The sequence below is a fragment of the Tauraco erythrolophus genome, chromosome 27 (genome assembly GCF_009769465.1).
Source record: "Tauraco erythrolophus isolate bTauEry1 chromosome 27, bTauEry1.pri, whole genome shotgun sequence".
Taxonomy (NCBI): Eukaryota; Metazoa; Chordata; class Aves; order Musophagiformes; family Musophagidae; genus Tauraco; species Tauraco erythrolophus.
In genome coordinates this window covers 1,770,015-1,790,795 of record NC_141491.1, presented here as the reverse complement: position 1 = coordinate 1,790,795, position 20,781 = coordinate 1,770,015, and the positions used below count along the sequence as shown (strand labels likewise).

General features: G+C 53.3%; 1 protein-coding gene across 1 annotated transcript in view; it reads right to left on the bottom strand.

Annotated features, from left to right (window-relative positions):
* The window catches only part of PLXNA2 (plexin A2), a 145,565-nt gene that overhangs the window by 48,157 nt on the left and 76,627 nt on the right, over positions 1-20,781 (bottom strand). The window contains exons 4-8 of the mRNA XM_086627423.1: positions 17,098-17,198; positions 12,946-13,069; positions 11,796-11,949; positions 10,508-10,604; positions 7,608-7,722 (exon numbers count right to left, since the gene is read on the bottom strand). Of these exons, the coding sequence (XP_086483549.1) occupies positions 7,608-7,722; positions 10,508-10,604; positions 11,796-11,949; positions 12,946-13,069; positions 17,098-17,198 (591 nt within the window). The remainder of the gene's footprint in view (positions 1-7,607; positions 7,723-10,507; positions 10,605-11,795; positions 11,950-12,945; positions 13,070-17,097; positions 17,199-20,781) is intronic.

The following is a 20,781-nucleotide window of genomic DNA, read 5'->3' as shown; positions in this document are numbered from 1 at the left end:
CCAAAATAATGCAACTGTAAATTAACAGCAAGTTTTAATACTGCAGTAGCTCAAGACTTTGCCCTGCGAGATGCTGCATGCCAAATAAAAGGAAACTCTCCCTGCAAACATCATTCCACAGAGGAGCAGATCTCCAGTTCCCCACCAGCCACGAGCACAAACTAAATGATACTCCGAGATGAACCACAACAAAAAGACTTCTCAGTATGACATTCCTCCCATAAGATCTCAGCATCCTAAACATTATCTCCTCGTAACACACTGAGAGATACAGTTTTTTCCTCGATTTACATCCCGGGAACTGCAACACGCAGAGACAAAGGCTCTGACCATCAGAAGCATTTACATTCTGGTTTGTCATTGTAAATTGTCATTTACATCTAATTTGCTTTGATCTAAGGGAACTGGGTACCTAAGTACCTGTAAGTACCTGAGCCAAATGATTAATCCCACGCTAAAGCAGTTGTTCTAGAAAAAAACGGACTGACGTCTCCCTTCCCTCTGCCAAATCCCAGACTGGCATCCCGAGCCCTTTGCCACCCTGCCTAGAAATTAAAATAAATCATTCCGACAGCAACACGAGGGCCATCCTCACCAGGCTCCTGCCAGGATTATGGCCCCAGGGAGAAAATCCAGCTCCCACTGATGACCACTAAGCACCCCACGCCTGCCCACTCCCCTGCTCCCAGCCCCTGGGAGCTACTGGCTCAGGCAAGTTGTAAATGAGAAACAGACGCCACCCCAGTTTGGAGAAGCCAGTAGCTTAAAGTGCTGCCTCGTAAACCTTTTTAGTGGCACTTTTCCTTATATATTTTTTATTTTATTTCTAACAGGGACTTTCACGGATTAACAGCCAGGAGTGATTTTAAACTCCGAGAGCCAGAAAGCGGGCTGTGCTGGCAAGGAAAGAAAAGTGGAGCAGGTTTACAGGCTGGAAGGGAATGCCACGGTGAAGCTCAGCTCCGAGGTCCCTGCAGACCCTGGTCTCATGGACCCAAGCCCCGGCTCAGCCTTCACACCACCACTGGCAAACTCCTAAGATTCATGGTGTTTTCCATCCAACTGCCAGCTCTTCTGAGCCGACCTTGCACGCACGTTCCTTCCTCCTTGTCACGCACCACACACCTGTACCACCTTCTACTTAAGATCTGGCTGCATTTAAGGTTTTCCATTTAACCTCCAAGTCACATCAAGGACTGACGGGAGACAAATGGCTCCACTCCAGAGAGGTCCCAGCTCCGTGGAAAGCCCGTGTTTGGGAGGAAAAGCATCCTGGGGCTGCAGAATCTTTTATCACGCTATGATTGAAAACAAAAATTCTCCAACCACATCACCAGTGGGAGAACCTCAGTGCACAGTCCTGAAAATAATGAATATGTTATGGACCATTATCCTTCCTGGCCAGTGCCATTCGTGAGACGACTCTTAAAGAAATGCTTCTTCCTTTGGAGACACGGGAGAGGACTTCTGCAAATCTGCTCTGCATTGCTGAAAACGCTGGTAGCAGAAATTGTTCTGCTGTCATTAGAGATGAGTAGAACATAATAGATTTTTTTTTTCCTTTGGTTTCAGTGGGAGAAAAATGTCACATCAGGATTCTGGTGAAAAAAAACCAAAAACATGCACCACTTGGGGAAACACCGAGAGACACAGCCCCTGGGTGCTGGCTGACAGCTACAGTGATCACACTAATAAGGGGATACATGTTTTGGGATGGAGGGATACGTAGGAAGATGCCACACCACTGAAAGCCCAGGGCGCTTGCGGGGAGCCGCGTTGCTGCTGGCGGTTGCTGCTGAATTTATCAGACGAGCGAGCGAAGCTGCAAAAGCCGCAGGGGCTGGCGGAGGGCACGGGGCTGGCTCGGCTGCTGGAGGCCTTCTCCTCCCTGCTCATGCCATTTCCCATCCCGGCTCACTGCTCAGCTTTTCAGGTCTTTTTTCCATTTGTTTTTTTTTGAACTGCTGCTGTAGCGATGTGCACCCACGTCCCTGCACACAGATGCCTGGAGCATAAGCCAGTGGAAATGGGTGTCACGAGGGTGCTGCAGCAGCTGAAGGGGGGTGATGCCATACCAAATCTTGCCTGGCAGGTTGGTTTCATAGAATCATAGAATCATAGAATGGTTAGGGCTGGAAGGGACCTTCAAAGGTCATCTAGTCCAACCCCCCAGCAAGGAACAGGGATATCTCCAACTAGATCAGGTTGCTCAGGGCCTCGTCCAACCTGGCCTTGAACGTCTCCAGGGATGGAGCATCCACCACATCTCCATTCGCCACCTCTTCCACCTACTACCAGATCTAAAAGCCAGAGCTAACATAAATTATTTTGTTGGAGGTGCATCATCAGCTCTAGCAACGCCTCTGTCAACGCTTATTCACTTTATAAGACTTTCATGATGAACTGGGAAGCGGTGGGCAGCACCAACAGCTGGAACGGCAGCTGGGTGGCTGTGGCAAAGGTGCCCTCGTGGTGGTAAATGATGAGACCGTCCCTGGTTTGTAGGGCTCAGGTCTGGGTGCTCGATTCTGCACCTCCCCGTGCTAGTGCCAGGAAGAGCTGAGCATCCAGAAAACACAGAATAAAAAGGAAGAACTGCAGCCAGTGGAATATACAATTTGTTCCATAATCAGTTTACTTTGTTTTTTAATTCATGAGAAGTAAATCCTGCAGCGAGTTAGAAAGGCCATTATTGCCTCCTCTCACTAAACAAACACGCTGAATCCTCTCATTATCCTTCTTGACTCCTGTACACCAGAATAAACACAAATCAGAAGATCTGCTGGAGAAAGACAAGACTCCGACGCATGAGTGGCACAGACTCCCGGGGAATATTGTGACTATGAAGTATCATCGCACACAATTTACAAAGACATTTTATGCTTCTCCAACACTTTTTAGCCTCAAAGATTCCAAGGTCTATAAATACCTTAAAGCCCCGCGATACACATCTGTCTCTGGAGTAGAACAGAGCACCCACGGTTATTATTTGCGTTTAACTGAGCAGTTTTAGTAGGTCAAATCTTCTTGCTCTTATTTGGAAAAAATTGCCTGGAAATGGCAAGCGTTTCCTTTGACGACGCAGTTCCACCCAAACGGAAGGCAATCTGATGTTTTCATACTTTTCATCTTTTAAAAGAAAACCTTCTACAAACATTCACTTGCTACACACATTTTAAAGTTATAAACATAAACGGATCTGGCACATGAACGCAAACCCCTGGCTCACAGTTGTGTTCCCAATGATACAAATTACCGTCCCCGTCACTCACGGAAACGCATTATTCTTCATTTATGCTACTGGAAAGCAGAGCAGCCCTTGCTCCTTAGAAACCAAACATGAAAAGAAAGGCAACCAAAGCCAGATTCTTCTCACTGGTCAATTCTCACCCAGTTCCCTTCTGTCCGGAGCTCTGTGCTGTTTGCACGTGCTGTAACCCGGGTCTTCACCATTAATTTATGAAGTACTGGGATATTTACAGCCATGCAAAACACGGATGGCTGGAGAGCCTATTTCTCACCCACAGACAACCTTTGTGCACCAGAGGTGAGGACAGAGCAATCCCCCCGAACATGGCCGGGTTACAGGTGGGAACGTCTCCCTCCGGCTCCCGGCAGTGCTCCCGTCCCCGCAGCCTGCGGAGCGTTTTCCTGCGTGGCCCTTTCCCCCTCCAAACACCAAACGCTGCAGGTTACACACACCATAAATCTGCTGAGGAAAAAAGCGTTGCTGATCAGTTCAAACCCATCTTCTCAAACTGAGATGAGTTAATCTCGCTGCAACTGGGCTTTCTGGTACTATTGGTACTTTTTTCAGACAAACGCGTCTCTCCAGAAGTTAGATGTGACCCAGCAAAGCCATTTGCTGACTTGGGTGGGCTTAGATGTGGCTCTGAGTTATCTCCTACACATCATAGTTCCCGTTCAGGTATTCAGCAGCGGGGATCGTAAGGACAATAAGAGGAAGGTTTGATTTGGTTTTATTTTCTTCAAGGCGCATCAAGCAGCTCTCAGCATCCAAGGGCAGAGCCAGGGGCAAAGGTGTTGCTCTCAAAGCAATGAGAATTTAAAGGAGTTGGACCAGAGCCCACACCTGGCTCTGCACTAAACTCCCAGAATCTGAAACGCTCCATCCCCCTGACTCAGCATCTCACACGTGGAAATGGCATTATCTGCACGCAGTGGACATCAAAGAGGGACGGGATCCCACATTCTGGGAAACTAATAGGATTTATTTGGTTCTACCTCTACATGGGGATGGGGTGTAAGAATATATTTATGTATCTACATTCCTCTTCATCTGCACGTTTTATACACGTAGAGAGAGAGACATCTTATCACCTCATGCACACACAAACCCAACCCCCTCAGACACACTAAAATGATATCACAGGCCTGATCTGAAGCGTTGGGAAGTGAGACAATCAGTGCTACACACCCATGAGGCCTCTTCTTGGAGAAGCTCTGCTTTTGCGGGTGCAAGCCAGCCCCACACCTCTGCCTTCCCATTGCTCTTTGGACAGCAACATCTAAGCAGGAACCTTCTGGGGACAAATAACGCCTCAGGCTAAGAAAAGGCTGAGGAAATCGACTTGCTTACTAATTAATACCTCCTAGATAAGTGGCCACCTGGAAACAGAGGCCTCCAAAGAGTTGGGTTTATCCCATGTCAGAAAATTCCCACCAGATGAAGATACCAAGAGCAGCCAGCTCTGTCCTGGAGGACAGCTCTGCTTTGAAGGCTGTGACGGGCTCTGTATTTACCCACCGACGACTGCAAACCACGCGTGCCCCGTGCACAGACAATACCTTTGCACGCTCGCAAATGCAACTGCACGATGCAAACCAGAGATCCGGCAGTCAAGGGGCATCTTTCCTCAAGCATCCCTGTGGTTATCGCTCACTGATGGCTTCACAGGCCACTCACTACCCCAACAAAGCACAGACCCATCATCAGAGGGTGTCCTCTGCATCAGCTCTGCCCTTCCATTTCAGTAAATAATTCCTGCTGGCTGGGCAGGCGGAGAGACAGAAAAAGCTTCTCTCTGTTGGATTTTCATGGAAAGCAGGGCAAAAAGGCAGCATTTAGCCCAGTCCATACAGCCAGAAGATTGCAAGGAGCAAGCGCCCAGCTCCTGCAGAAGGGCTTTCTTTCCCCCATCACCTTGTCAAGCGGCTGAGGCTTTGAGCTCTTTTGCCTTCTCAAGACAGACAACTCCTGGGAGCATCAAAGGGAGCTTGCTACACACCGAATCCCAGTGGGACACGAATTCTGATGGGCCAGGAGTAAAAGGGAATATTCAAGATATTTTCTCTTAAATTAACAAGAACATTTCCAACCCTGTGTGTAAATCTTACGTGAGAAGAGACACACGGGAGCAAGAACAGGGCAGCACGTGCCGGTGATGCTCCCCCCGCGGCGGCTCCAAACACAACGACTCTCTGGTAGGAAGGGAGCCGTGTTGCCAAGCACAAACATTTTGCTAATCCATCAGGCCATGACACAACGAGAACATTGTGATCTGAATTGTTTTAAGAGAGGAAACTCTTTATGGGGCATTGATTTGATGTCTTGTGTTAGCTGGAGTAAAATGCCCATCATAAAGGCATTGGCTCTGAACTGTCTACACAAGTGGCAATTGCTTTGCCTCAAATAAGTAAAAAAAAACTACTTAAATAAGTAAACAAATTAGCTTTTGGTGGCTGGCTTTGCCTGTGTGTTCAGAGGTTTGGAGAAGTCATGGCAAACAGTGGAGCATCTGCATCATTATCATCAGCCCTTATCAGAAGTAATCACCAGGAAAGTGTTGGATATCTCATTAACATCCCCTGGTAAGAAACAACCTCTACGACATGAAGACAACAGAGGAAGTTCTTTGGAGACGCGACAGCGCTGTGATCCCAGCGGGAATGGGCTGAGATACCGACTCCTCCACTCGCTCCCTCCGTGTGATCTCAGGCAAGTCCTGTGCGTTCCCAGGAGAAAAATGGAGATAATGGGATTGTCCTACTTTTCCAGAGACTTGTCAAACACTTCTGAGATCATGGGGTTGAAGACCTATAAAACTGAGAACTGCAATTGTAAAGCCTGGGAAGACAGTGATGCTTTGAGCGTGAAGGAGGAAAACCCCCCAGCACTCAAGGGAAAGAAAAGGCTTTTTTTGCTTTCTTTTGTTATCTGAAGGGGAAGTTTCTTGGCGTTGAACTGGACTGAGAAGGCTTTTGGTTTGTCCCTGTGGTGAACGCCTCTCCTTGGGCACCACTCCCCTTGCCGCAGGGGGCAGCTCCCGTGGCTCTGCGGGACCCCCCTGCTCGGCCCGTGCCGGTGCCCGGAGGCAGTGCCCGCTCCCAGTTTTGCCAACCGTCCCGTGGCTCTCCCACATTCCCCCAAGGATGCACACATGCAGTTCATTAACGTTTCTTGCCTTGTATCTACGTGCCTCCTGGCAGCATTTTAACCAGAAAGAGCCATGAATTAAGTTTCCAGTTTCCTGCAGTTTAGCAGCAGCCTGGCAGCTTCACACACTTCTTTTTAACGGCTCCTGACCGATCTCTTCCGCTTTTCTCTGTCTCCATCACTCACTGATAAGGTTTGTCTCGATGCTGGCTGACCTCACTCTCCTTTCTTTTTCTGTTATTTGTGCAGAACCTCACTGCTGCCCTTCCCACTTCCCAAGACACCCAGGATTTTCAAAGCACCTTTGAAACCTTTTTTTTCCTCGCAGCTTTAGGACCTGCACCCATTTCACGTTCCACAAAGCTACATGTAAGGGTGAAAACCAAGACTGTACCAGCATCAGAGGCTGTATCTGCTCTGTACTTGGTGAACCTGAGGCAGACAGGGCATGGGAATCACACAAGACAACAGGTGCAGAAACCCCAGACCGAGGGGTCAGTGGTAACCTTTGATGAGGAATTTGTGCTAACAAACTCCTTTCCTCCATGGATCCCTCCACCTCGGGACACACAGAAGATCTGGCAGAGCCGTTAACGGGCTGTGCCTCCTTCCAACTGCTAAAAGCATTTTTGGACTTGAGCCCCACACCTTTTATTAACTGCTAGGAGAGATGGCTCCTGGTCCACAGCGCTGGAACCTGAATCAATTCTCTCTTCCAAAGTCTGAGGCTGATCACATCCATAATTCCCTTCTTAATCAGATTACAGTCGGGCTCCTGCCATAAATTTCAGACATGCCAACACAACCCACTGAATGAGTCCCACCAAGAGCTCTGCATCTGACTTGCTGCTTCCTGTCGGGCAGATCCCTGCACGCCTCGTATGCAAAGTGGAGTTGCCGAAATGCAGTGGTCTTTGAGCCCCCCGAAGGAAAGCACCACCGTAATTACGGTTGTTCCTGAACCTGAGCACACCCAGGTATCACGGGGGGGATCAGTTTAGGTGTTCAGGTCGAGACACAGCGTTTTTTGCTAAACTGACACTTCCTTGCTCCACGCCTCTACAGCTGCATCTGCACTTTTGATGTCAGCCAAAAGAGGAGCCTGCACCCATGGAAAGTCAAAAAACTTCCTGTAAGTGTTGGTTACGCTGATTGTGCCATAGGAAAGCAAAGAAGAAAATGCTCAGGAGTACTGAAACCCATTTTGTACCTCAGAGATGTTGATCCGGCCCTCCTGAAAGGAGCACGTGGTGGGGTCGTGGGTGCAGAGGTTCCGGTACTTGCACCAGTGGCAGCGGAAAGCGCTGTTCACGCAGGACAGGCACCTGGGGGGAGAAGAGGGGTTGGGGGGAGGTTACCACCCTGGCAGGTAACAGGCTTAGCCAGAAGTCCAGGCTCAGGGTCCTTCATGGGAAAAGAATTTCTTTGGAGGGATGTTTTGATACAACAAAACAGGTTTGGGAAAACACACACTCGAAAGACAGTCTTTAAGCAACCTCAAAATTAATTCAGTAATACGACACGAGCTGGGATTTATTGCACATCGTTGCATTGGCATAAAATAAAGCACAATATTGCACAGACACTAGACTTGACTTTCAGTTTCTAAAAAGCAGAAAACAAGGCAAGCCTGGCGAAAATTGGATCGGTCATTTTGCAAGACAGGAGTGCTTCAAGCCAACGGTAACACTTCTGCTTGGCCCTGGAGTGCAAAGAGTCCAGCAAGCACCATTGATTCGTGTTGGAAGAAATTAACTGTTTATGAAATGTTTTTGAAAGAATGCAGACCCTTTTCAGACACGGGCAGCCCAGCTGCCAGTGAACTGCCTGGGTGGGTTTTATTCCACACTAACTGGCTCCAGTTAGACATATGGTCCATGACGGCTCATAATAGTTGCAGCAACCACCTCCTCCACCTCCGAGGATGACCCTCTGTGCCACGTGGCAGCGTTTTGGTGACCGTCTGCTGCCGTAAGCATAAGCTGTGCCCACGGAACGCAGCTCTGCGGTGGAACCTGTGGCTCCAGTGCCCGGGACAGGGATGCACTGGAGCGAGCCCAGGGTCAGCGTGAACACATGGGCATTGCCAGGGAAGCGGGAGCGTGGCCTTGGGTAGGAAATGGGAAAGGGAGGAAGGGGGGTGTTGGGGCAGGGCATCTCTTGCCAGCTGGGCGGAGGTGCCGGGGCGATGCCTCGCGCAGGCTGCTGCCACGAGAACGCGTGTTTCAATAACTCAATTGTATTTTCCTTCTGATGCATTCGGAGTGACCTTAATAGCTAAGGAAGCTTATTCTAATCATGCATATGCAAATCTGGGGAAGAATAAGAAGCACGGCAAGCTTATTTAATTACTCGTTTGCTTGACCCATTTCTGTCTCCATTTCGGTCTGGAGCACTTCTCCCACCCACCCTCACCTGGCCTGGCCCCGGCCTCTGGCTTTCCCATCTCTGCTTCCCCCAGCGCCGGTGGGTCGGAGCGGGGAGGACCCCTCTGACCCCCCAGGCCAACACTGTGGTTCGGCACCTCTCACTGTACCGCAGTTTTCTGGCTGACGCTTTTGACTCTGCTCAACTGAGCTGGGTGAGGGGCTCCTGGGAGGATCCTGAGCTCTCGGAGTCTTACACCCAGTCACCACCTCTTAGCCTAACGCCAGCTCCCAAGGGGTACGTGCTCCATGTGCCACCACCACTTGTACGGCTGCTGCCCTGCTCTCTCCAGACACCCTTGCTGTCGCAATAAAGAGTCTCAGGATCGATAGGTCTCTCTTCTCCGCTGGCTGAGACCCGTGTTCCTTCCTGCTTTTTGCATGCTGTGATTCATTCCCGCCAGGCTGGCTGGTGCCCTTGTTGAACTCGCCGATAACGAGTCCGGTATGATGTAAGTGCTGCAGAATTTACCACCGTGTTAGCACTTCATCTCCAAACAGGAGCTGGTGGAAAGGCACGGTCAGACGAAGCCAAGTGACAGGCGAGAAAAGATGCATCGCCTCTGCTGATTAAAACCTCCACTCCTACGTGAAAATAGGGGTCTCTGCGATGCCATCCCTCATGCAAATCCAAAAATATGAGAATGCCAAGGAACCGCTGGAAGGACTGCAAGTGCTGGAGGGGAGGCTGGAGCCGTACAGCCTGAGGGACAAGGACGTACGGACAAAGCTGTGCACCAGGGGTGGCACAACAGGAGGCAGAGACCACTGGGGTAACGGACACAGACCACCGTGAGAGGCAGCACGGGAGGACTGAGGGACTCACAGGGCTCCCTTCATCCCAGTACCTCTACTCTGTGCTACGGCTCAAAACAAAATTAAAAAAAATTGAACGCGTGCCTAGAAAAACTGCGAGGCAGCCAAGCCCATCAGCACACAACCCTCTTCCAAGTGTGGCAGGGAAGGCTCCGTAGCTTGAGGCTTCAAATCCAGTGCAGAAAGGTTGGGAGTGACCCTGTGCTGGCACTTCTTGACTCCTGCCGGGCAGCTCGAGCAGCAAATCACGCTCCCAGAGCGGAGCTGGCAGCTGACCCCCACCACGGGAGGTGCTGCCCGGCCCCGCGGGTCAGCCCTGCCTTTTGCCATCCAACTCCTGGCGGGTCCTGCCCACGTTTCATTTGGGTGCTCTGGAGCTTGCTTTGTTCCCAGAGAGAAACCTGTAAATGCTTCAGGTCTGGAAACCTGTTCTGAAGGCCAGCCAGCTGCGTGCCTTCCAGTGGCAGATGTGCCCATGGGGGACATGTCCCTGCAATGCTCAGCAGTCCTGATGCCTGCAGCCCACCGCCCCGACCCTCTGCTCTGCCTTCACCAGCCACCTGTGAAGATGCATCGGCGCTCACAGTTGCTGGATCTGCAGCTTGGGGGCACCAGCAGGTTGAGGTTTTTCCAGGCTCGCTCTGCCTGAGCCTCCCAAGGCAGACAGAGCTACAGACACACCCGGAGAAGTTCAGGGAAGACAGGGAGGGGTGGGCTCCTGTCCTCCCCTTCTACTGCCCGTGTCTGCTGGCTGAACCGAGCAGTGTGACAACCCCCAGCTGGTCCCGGAGCCCAGCACCCATTTCCCAGCCCTTTCTCTTTGTGGTGGGTGTTTGGCTCTGCCCAGGGATGGGGAGGGAGCACTCACAGCTGGTGGGCACTGCAGTTGTAGAACTTGAACTCGGTGCTGACGAACGTCCTGCCCGTCTCGCGCGACTTCAGCTGCAGCACCACGCCGAACCAGTCTGGGGATGCAAACCAGAGCCCGTCAGTGCTGCCAGCACTAAGGAAGGAAGCGACAGCAGATGCAGGGGCAACCGCTCCCCGCCTGCCAGTGTGCCAAGCCATCCTTTCTGGGTTAGGAGTTGGAAGCCAGGTTGCTTTCATCTCCCTGCCCCCTCAGCTGTCAGGACCTCCCCACCTGCGGTGAGTCTGCAGCAGTTCCCCGAGCTGGGGGCTGAGCACCCTCCGAGCCAGACCCTGCCCTCGAGCACCCCAGGGTGCTGGGCTGGCTGTCTCCAGCAATGCCCCCAACCAAATCAGCCCTGATAGCAAAATGCATTGGAGACACACAGTCTAAACGCTGCCTTGGGTCGCAGCTGAAATGATTTTGGAATCTTATCCTGTTCCCTAAAGGATTCTGTCTCCAGTATAAAAAACCTAATTCAGTCTACTCTGAGAAGCAGCCCAAGACTGGAATAGGAGACAATGCTGGAAACGAGGGCACTGGTGAAGCTCTTCAGGAGCCTCAGCACTGGGTTAATTAAGAGCAGATTGCTCTTCCAGAGCTGCTGTGGGTAAGTCTACGCTAGCCCTGCCACCACGGTGGATCTGGGCCCCCAGCGTTCACCAAGTCTCAGGCTCCACATAACGCCTTAGAAATACAAAGATATCAGCAGGGAAGCACAGTTGACACCTGGACGGACGCCAAGGAGAAAATGAGTTTTAAGCAAGCGGCATTTTGGTTACGGGAAGAGAAAAATATGACAGCAGTGACATTAATGAAGAAACAACCCAAAGATCAGGACCGAAAAATAGAAACGGCATCCACCTACTCGTGGGTGCTGAGTCAGGCTGAGGTGGGGGCTCCAGCTTTCCAGATGCAGCTGGTGTGGGGGGGCTGCGAGCCCGTCCCGGGCAGGAGCCCAGGGGGACCAACAGCTCCTGTCCTGTCCTGGGGAGCTGCCTGGCAGTGCAGGGAGGGTGCGAGGACAGGGCAAGCACTGCCTCCTCCAGACTACCTTTCCCTATGTGGGATGCATTTCTTAAGGACGGAGCATATTTAGCTCCCTGGGTTCGACAGTCTTTGACAGGAGTGTGAATTTCTCCATCAGCAGCCCCAAAGGGTCCGCTCCACCCAGCAGACACGGCCAAACCCACGCCACGCTCTCTGGTGGCACGGCCGTCGTGTTGCTGCCCAGAAGTCAGTTGCTTACCTTGATCCACCGGTATGGCAGGAACATCTTTCGCTGCCGGCGAAACACACACCACGCGGCTGCCCGACACCTGCCCCTCCACCTCCGTCAGGTTTCCGAAGAGGCAGGTGACCCCCGCCGACAGGTCCGGAGCGTCGCTCACCAGCACGCCGAGCTGCAGCCGGCGAGAGGAGAGGCAGAGGGCAAACAAAACAGGCAGCAACCCGTCAGCAGGCAGAGCTGCCCGAGTTTCCTGCGTGTTTACACGATCCGCCGCTTTCCCGTTCCATACTGACCCCCTTAAACTTCCTACCTGCCCACGGGACGTGCCAGCTGCCCTTTCATGACAAGTGGAGGAGGAAAAGGAAAGCCAAGGGTTCAGGTTCTTTACTGATACAAACACACCTTGCTGAGCCTTTGGGGGCTGCAGCTCAGGAGAGGGGGCAATGGCAGCTTTTGTTCCTTGCTTGCTCTGCAGAAGCATTGCCACCCTCGGTGCCCGTGTCAGGAACCCGTGCCAGCGGCAGCAGCGCGTTGCCTGTCACGCACGAGAGCAGCAGCGATCGCCCCAACTGCCCTCCGCATGCACAGCGGCTCCGACCACCCCCCTGTGCCCCCACCGGAGAGACGGCCCCACTCCGGGCACCACAAACCAGCCCGTCCCCACTGACCCCATCCCGAACGGGGACTGTCCCCGTGGCAAACTGGTGCCTGGAGGGGTGAGTGCCCTCCCGACAGCCCCTTCAAGAGCAAGGGGTGGTGGGGATTGGGACGGGGCTGCAGCAGGGCCAGCTGCCGTGGGGTGCTGGGGGGCTCGGAGAGCAGCAGCTGGGATGCTTCGGAGAGCCAGGCCTGAGCACAGCTCACAGATGAGGGTTTTGGGAAACAAAGCCTTTCCTTTCAACAGCTAATGAAACCGGACCAGGAGAAATGTGAGCTGAGGCCCGAGGGGAAGGGGAATTTGTTTCTGCCACCCCCACCCCCTTCTTCCCCAGCTCGGATGACCCCTTTCCTCCCCAGTCCCTCTGCGAGCCTGACTTCATGGGAAAACATTTGTGCCGATGGGAAGGGAGAAAGGCTGGAGAACAGACTGTTCCCTGTGAACCTGGAAAGTGCTGGAAGTGCTTCTCTCCAACAGGTCTACCCGTCCCCGCGCGCCAGCAGCACCTACCGGGAGGCTGTGCTCCGACACCGAGATGCTGCTGGGCTGCACCGTGACGCTCATGCACTGCCCGATGCTGTCCGCGAACCGGTGCGGCTCGTCCGCGCGCTCGCAGCTGTCCCTCGGGGAGCACCTGCCACGGGAGCACGGGTCAGGGCACAGAAAGCACCGGGGGAAGGTGTCAACCAGCACGAGGGGGTGAGCTGAACGGGAGGGCACAGCCTCGGCCACGGGACGGGGGGGATCAGCAGGAGTGGGGGCGATGCTCTGTGCCGGGGACCACGTATCGGGCACCAACGCCAGGTTAGGACCAAAGGGCACTGAAAAGTACTCTGTGAGCAGAGGAAAGACAAACCACAAGTATCTCAGGAGCAATTCCCCGTCCCGCCTGCGCTGGGACACAATCCAGAGCCGCTAAGTCCCATGGGCCAGCGGCGACAGTGGGCACTGGGGGTGCGGGGTGAGCCGGGGGCCCTGCAAGCCATAAATTCATAATCTGCACAGAAACTAAACTTATTGTAAAGCAATAACAGGCAGTAATAAGATGATGCCTCTGTTCTAATTAAAACAAAACCACATAGTTCATTAATCATCTCCTCCTGGAGCCGAGGAGTGTGGCAGGGCCAGGAACGGGACCCTCTGGCAGCTGCTGGCTGTGCTTCGGCCAGTTTTCACGCCTCGGGCTCCCAGCTCTCTCCCATTCCCACCATCAGGAATGCAAGCCTTCGAGCACGGCGAAGTGTCTAGGACTGCTCCTAGAATTCCGGGTGCTCCAGGATGGCTCATCATCCCCGTTTTTCTATTGTCCGGGGAATGGAGTAAAATTAAGTTGCTTCCAGTGGGTAACTTGCAACCACTGGGAAATCAAGGAAGAATTACCGGTGTTCCATACATCGGAGACTGCAGCACAGCACCGGCATCCCTCAGTGATTGTCTACTTTGTGTCATTTGGGGAAAATCCTTTTCTCTCAACCCCCCCTCCCCGGGCACAGATGACATATTGGCCTTTGGGTGTTAATGGTGTTGACAAGCCATCAGCCAACTTCATCACTTTTCACTCCTTGCTGATCTCGGACCCCGTTTCAAAGGTCAGGGGATCGAGATGCTGTCACCAGCCCCACGTGCCACCAGCGAGTTCCCCTCTGACAGCGACTCGAGCGTATGTGTCACTCGAATTAACAAGGTGCCGCTGCCAAGCTGCTCGTTTTCCCAGTTCCCGGCGGAGCGGCTCTCGGGTGCTCCCAGACACACACATGCCAGCAGGGACCCTCCTGCCCTCGCAGAGGCTGGATTTTGCCGAGCCCATCTACCTCCACCCAGCAGAACCGGGGCTTCCCGCGCCGGAACGGGGGACGTGCATCCTCCCTGCGGGGCCGTTTGCTTTTCATTAAGAAAAGCAGAGTTTACACTTTCTCTTTCGAAACCTCCCGCGTGATCCCCAGCAAACACTGCTGCTGCTCTCCTCACCCTCTTGGGTCTTTTTCCCTCTTTTTTCGGAGTATAATGGAGCTAAATATGAACGCTGCCAAAAGAAGAATTATTGAGGTTTAAGTGAATCTGTAAGATAGCTTTAAAGTGAGCTCTTGACTGGAGCCTTTATCTCATTGACTTGCTGGAATGGCTCTTTTTTATCATACTATTTATGGCAACAGCCCTAACAGAGATAAATAGGGCTGTAGACAACACGCTCGCAGAGAGCAGCACATGGAAGTCTTGCGGGTTTCAAATCCCGCTGGACTGAAGAGACTCGAACAATCTCCTTGAGGCCTCTGCTTGCCCCCGAAGAGCACTGTTTGTAGAAGATGAGGAGCAGAAGATCCTTCTCTCACATGGAGAGGAAGAACTTGCACGGCAAGCAAAGCCCCGGCCGGGGGACACAGCGGAGGTGCTGGGCAGGGACGGGCTGCTCAGCATCGCGCTGCTGCTCCAGGCTCCCAGGGTGAGCAGAGGAGCTCTGCAGAAGGATGGACACAGACCCCGAATCCATGGGGAGAAACAACTGGATTTCAATCCCCAGCAGACTCAGTGCTGGTGTTCACCACAGCCGCTCTCCTGAGCTTTTCAAGGACACAACTGTCTCCTCTTCTGCCTCTCACCCTTTTTACCAGACCTCGGAAAATGCAGCACGAGCATCACACCCCGACCTGCCACCCTTCCGCCGGGCAAAGGAGCAGCTGGTCCATCCGGCAGAGGGGACACGGGAGAATCAGAGGAGGGAGATGACAAATCAAATACAAACAGTCCAGCACTTGGGGCCTCCAGACAAATATGACAGAGGCTTCAGGAACAGCACGATAAACTTAATTATTTACAGCTTAAGATAGAAGCTAAAATTGATCATCGCTCCAAGCAGGCCAGGAAAGCGCAGATGCTCGAAGGAAGGGTTGAGAAATACCATCAGGGAAGAAACTCTTGTTGGGAATAGGTTAATGCCGAAATGTCACGGCCAAAAGGGCAGAGGGAACGACACTTTTCTCCCCTCTTGACATTGAGGGTTTTCTTTCTGCAAAATGAAGATAACAACCTTTACCTGCTTCCCAGGTGGCTTATGAAGATTCAGTTCATTAGCATTAGGAACACGCTCGGCCATCCTTGCAGAGGAGCTGCTGCAGGAGCCCAAGGAGCAACACCCAACGCACGCACCTATGGACCCGTGCTGCTGCCGTCCCCTCCCGCCGCGCAGCGTGGCACCGCCGGGCACCGCATGGCCACTGTGCCCGGGAGCGGGTGCTCCCATACCTCTGCGCTGGTTCATGGCAGCACCTGCAGACCTGCAGCTCAGGCCTTTCCTTGCCTCCTTGTCCCCTCACTATCCAAAGGCAGCGGTGGCTTTTGTCCCCATCGGGTCCCTGTCCCGAGGGAAGCGCCAAAGGGATGGGAATCACCAGGGATGGAAATCCCTTCTGCCAAAGCCGCTGTGACAGTAAAGACTTTCGGACACAACCGCACATATGGTGGTTTAGCTGTAGGGCTGGACAGGCTCGTTGGAAAGGAAAAAAGCTAAAAAAATAAAATAAAATAAAATAAAAAATGCCCAGGGTGCCGGTGCCACACGTTGCCATGCTGCTGGTGGGGGCTGCTCTGCCGCTGCCCCCAGCCCATGCCCGCGTGGAGCCTGCGGGATGCTCGGGGCCGTGGTTCTCCTGCATCTCCCCAGTGTGGCAACAACTCTGCAAACCAAGCGAGCCACCGAGAGCCAGCGTGCCCCCCAAAGCCCCCAGGCCCCGAATCCAGGCCGGATTTACGGAGGAGCCTGCCGTTCCCCGCTCCCCCTCCAGCACCTGCTCCTCAGGCAAGTGGCCAAGAGCTGCTGTGCGGGTCCCTGAACTCTGCCTCCCGCCCCCCTCCCCGATTTCCATCATTTCCATGCATTTAACGGGGCTGCTCTGCAAGCTGGCACAGGGCCGGAGGGATTTCTATTCCTCTCCTCCAGCCTCCTCCAGGCTTCTCTCTCCTCCCCCGATCTGCCTCTGCCCGGTGGTCCCGCTTCCGCCTTAGGAAGTGATCATTATTATGGCACGGGAGAGAAAGGAAGGACACGGACACCTCCTGAATGCAGAGAGCCGTTCCTGGAGCTCCCCTGCAAACCCCCAGCCCCCAGCCCTCTGTGCCTGCCAGCTCTGAGCCCAGCACTGCCAGCTCTGCTCCATCAGCGACGGCTGGAGCAGAGACCCTCCGACCTTTCCTTGCAGAATTTAAATATCTCTTCCTGATCCATTTAATAGGGCTGGGTGCTCTCTCTGCTCCTCTCTGAAAGCGACATCCCGCTCGTATAATCAAGTCTACTATTGCCTTTAAAAATTCCCCATTAATTGAGACTTGCAGTTGGGCAAGCAGGAGTGTGCAATACACAAGATCTTCGTTCCCACCAGTTTAAATTCCGCTTGCCCGTCATGTCCATGCACCATCTCCATGCGGTGTGCGACCCACCGCTCCTAAAGCAGGAATTTGTTTTCTTTTACCCCTTTGCTGGAGCTCAGGGATTTCCAATGGCATTTGCACTGACACGCAGGGAACGTCCAGGGAAGGGAAGAGTGGATTTAAGGAACTTCAACCTCATTTGCTTTTGCAAAGATTGCGCCGGAGGTGCTCGGCGGCTTTGAAAGCTGCTTTTACCATCATCACCAGCAGCTCAAACGAAAGGGCCAAGGCTGGACTTACATGTGGTGGAGCGTGCACCAGCCGCAGTGGGGGTCTCCAGAGCTCAGGCACTCCCCGCAGGTCGTGTACTGCTCGCAGGACTCCACGGGCACCCGGGACACCTGCAAAGGAAGCGAACAGACGGGCTCAGGGCTCCTCTCTGCCCAGCCGGCGAGCGAAACGAGAGCAGCTCCAGGTCCCGCTTCGCCAGTAACACAACAGAGATTTGCAAATGAATTTGTTTCGATGCCCACACAGAAGTCAGCCGAGAAGAGGAAATATTGAGGATCGAGTCATGGAGTCACTCCATCCCTCGGGTGCAGCCATGCCATGAATCAGGGGCACAGTGGAGCCGCAGCCGAGAGCCCGGCTGGCGCCCGGCGCCAGGAACCGTCCGGACCTCCCTGCCCAGAGACGCTCCGGGGCAAAAGCTGCGTCCCCTCCTCCCTGATTTACAGTCTGCTGTCTTACGATTGCTGCAGGGCAAGCTGCTCCAGGGAGGAAAGCTGGCAGGGAATAAAATTCACTGGGATTTTGTGGGTTGACAGCAGCCTACGTGGGTATTTCAGTACTTGCTCCTCTTTGGCCACCCTAAGCCCTTTCTCGGCCATGATCTCCGCATCTCTCCCATGCCAGAGATGCCAGAGCAGGAGAGAGAGAGACTGGCAGGAGGGAACACCAATGCAGGCCACTGCTGCAAACCCCCTCTCGCACTTATCGCCCACGCGATGCTGCGGCGTAGCACGGTCCCGACCCCTTTATCACCGCCAAAAACCCCAAAGGCTCCAAAATGACACCAAGCTTTAACCACGGGTCACTGCATGACTCCAACAACAAAATTCCACTCTAATCTTTCTGACCCATCCCTTGCCACCTCCACCGGACACGCTACATTCGCATCTCCCGCCCCGCCGCCGCAGCGTGGTGCTCCTGCACTGGCCCTGCCCGTGCCGGTCCCTCTTCAACATATTTACATTTCTCTTCTCAAAGACTGTAAATAATTATTATCCCGGGGCCCCACTGGCCTGAAAATTAAAACAACTGTCGGCACGGCACTCGCCCTGTCCGTCAGAGCAGCGGCCGGCTCGCGGCAGCTGGGGCGCGGGGTGAAAGGAGCAGTGTCTCGCCGAACAACGGCCGCTCTCACGCCAAGTGCTGTTGACACAGTGAGAACCCAGTTCCTCTCCAAACCCGACACCAACAGGGCTGCTATTCTCCTTGTTTCCTCGGCCCTACTTAACAGCTTTTCCTGAAACAGAAATTGCGCGTGGGTGCGCGGGGCTGGGTGGTGTTTTCGACGGGATGAAGCCCGTGGGGTGGGCGCAGGGCTCAGCTCGGGGGATGCTAAGAGCAAAGCAGCTGAAAAAAAGAGCTTTAACAGAAGAGAGAAATGCAGGGTGATGGAACAGCACCGAGGTGTAAAGAAAGGGCTTGGGTTTGATTCTTGGCTGCCAAAGATGCCTGGGGTGCTGTCCCGAGGTCTCGTCTGCACGTTGGGTGGCTGCACATGACACGTGTTTACCCACTTTGCTTCTTCCCTCTAAGGATCTCAAAGCACGTTACAGACCTCGGTAGTGCAGGAGCAGCCTCCCAACCTGGCGGCGGGCACAGCCTCCCTGGGCTGAGTCATGGCTCGGGCAGGGACCTGCAGCCACGGCACTGCAGCCGTGCCTGTGCCCGCCCCATCACCGGTGATGAGCTGAAATTTCCCAGCGCAGACCAGAGTTGCAGACACTGCGCTGCTCCTGGATGGCAGCCTAGGACCAAACCGTGCATTTTTCAAACCAAACGAGGAGCTTACGGAGCCACGGTGGCTCTGAGTAGCTCCCATGGGAGCCACCAGCCGCTGCAGGACGTGGTGAGGAACCTCACTGGGTTTCCCCTAAAACCTGCCCAGCACGTTGAGCTGTGTAGGTGGGATGGTTGTCACCCACCCCGGAGGTCAGAACAGCCCCGAAATCATCGGGCATTGCTGATCCCCCGGCTCTTACCCACGACGTGAGGCTTGACAGGATCCGTCCCTGTGATTTATATGCAGCTCAGGGCTTGTTTTGTGTTTGTGAGGAGCTGGATGCTCTCGCAGCGCTCTATAAATAACAGAGGATTTGAATTATATGAATAACAGTTCGTTACAGATGATTTCATGTTAGGCATTTGGGTTCTTTTTCTGCTCAGAAGCTGTGGCTTCTGCACGTGCTAATTCTTTAAAAATTACGCAGAAATTTTGAACAATGCCTAGAGTCGCAGGTTTCTAGCCCAAATGGGACCATCTGATCCTTTCTTTGCAATGCCTGCAAAGGCAGGGCAGAGAACTTCACCCCTTCTCCTCTTGGCAGCATCCAGCCTTCGGTGGCCAAAGCAGACCTGGCCAAGGCTCGTGGCTGGGCTGGCACCACCTGAGCTGGGGCACTGAGTGCCACCAAGCCCAATGGATCCCTGCTCCAATACCCAAGTAAATGTTCAAATGAAGAAGTCCAAAAAGGTTATGAACAGAAGGCATTTAAATACTTGCACGCATGAAAAAGGTTGGGAATTTTGCAGTACTTGCCCAGCACTAACGTATAATCGACCACCCTTACTATCCACAATCCAAATATCAAAAATATTCCCACGCTCTAAAGAATATGTTCCATTTTAATGGAAAAACAAGAGAAATCCCATTAAGGGCAGGATATATCCATATGTTATCCCACACCTGTCACGAACACAGAAGACTGAAAGCTATTATTTCCTTCAGAGACAGTACAGAAGTAAAGCTCAGATGCTCTTACTCTTCCTGACATCAGGCTGGAAACACTCTCTTGGCTTTTAAGTATTTTTAAACTGTTCTCTGCCAGCCTAATTATCGTTACGAGAACAAAGCATTTGTGCATGTGAACCACCGTGCTGGGGAGAGAAGATGAGGAACACCAATGCCTGCAGGTGGAAGGAAAACCACCACGGATCGGGGAGGGGAACAGCAGGCTCTCGAGTCCATCAACTTCCCCCATGTCCCCTTCAGCCCCGGACTGCCATAAAGCAATAGAAAAAAGGGAGGGTGGAGGCAAAGAAACAGCTGAATAGGAAGGAAACAGTAAGAAAATGAGACAGAAAAGCACTGATGGGAAAACCAGAAGGAAAGATAACAGGGACGACAGCAGCGGGATCGCGGATAGTCTCAGTCGCCGTCACATGCCCAGCCACCCGCGTCCCCGTGCTCCAGTGTCATGTCCATCTTCCTGACAACGGGACCAGATCCTGCTCGGCCTCAAAGGAGGTGTCCAGCAATTTCCCCCCGTGAGTCCCTGCCCACGCCGGCAGCTCAGCTCCGCAGCAAAGGGGGAACGGGGCTTCCCAGGATCTGTCTGGGCAGATTTTACAGCTGCAGGTGGCTCTGCGGGAAAGCAGCCCCAGATCGTGGCCCCCACTGGGTGCCGCCTGCCCAGCCCCGCTCCGGTGGCCACGGGCACTCGTGGTGTCCCCGTCCCAGCAGGCACCAGCACCTCGCAGCTATGCATAACCAACATGACTCCCATCTGTCACAGCCTGGTCTATTTGCTCTCTCACCCTCGCCAGCCCCTGGGGTGGCTCTATGCCGGCAGAAGGGTTTATTTGGAAAGGGCTTTGGTTTTCAGTATTTAGATTTTAAATGCAAATACTTCTCTTTGTTTACACTTGAGAAGATAGGTCAGAGGAATGCTCCTGGCACTCAGAGCAAACATCTGA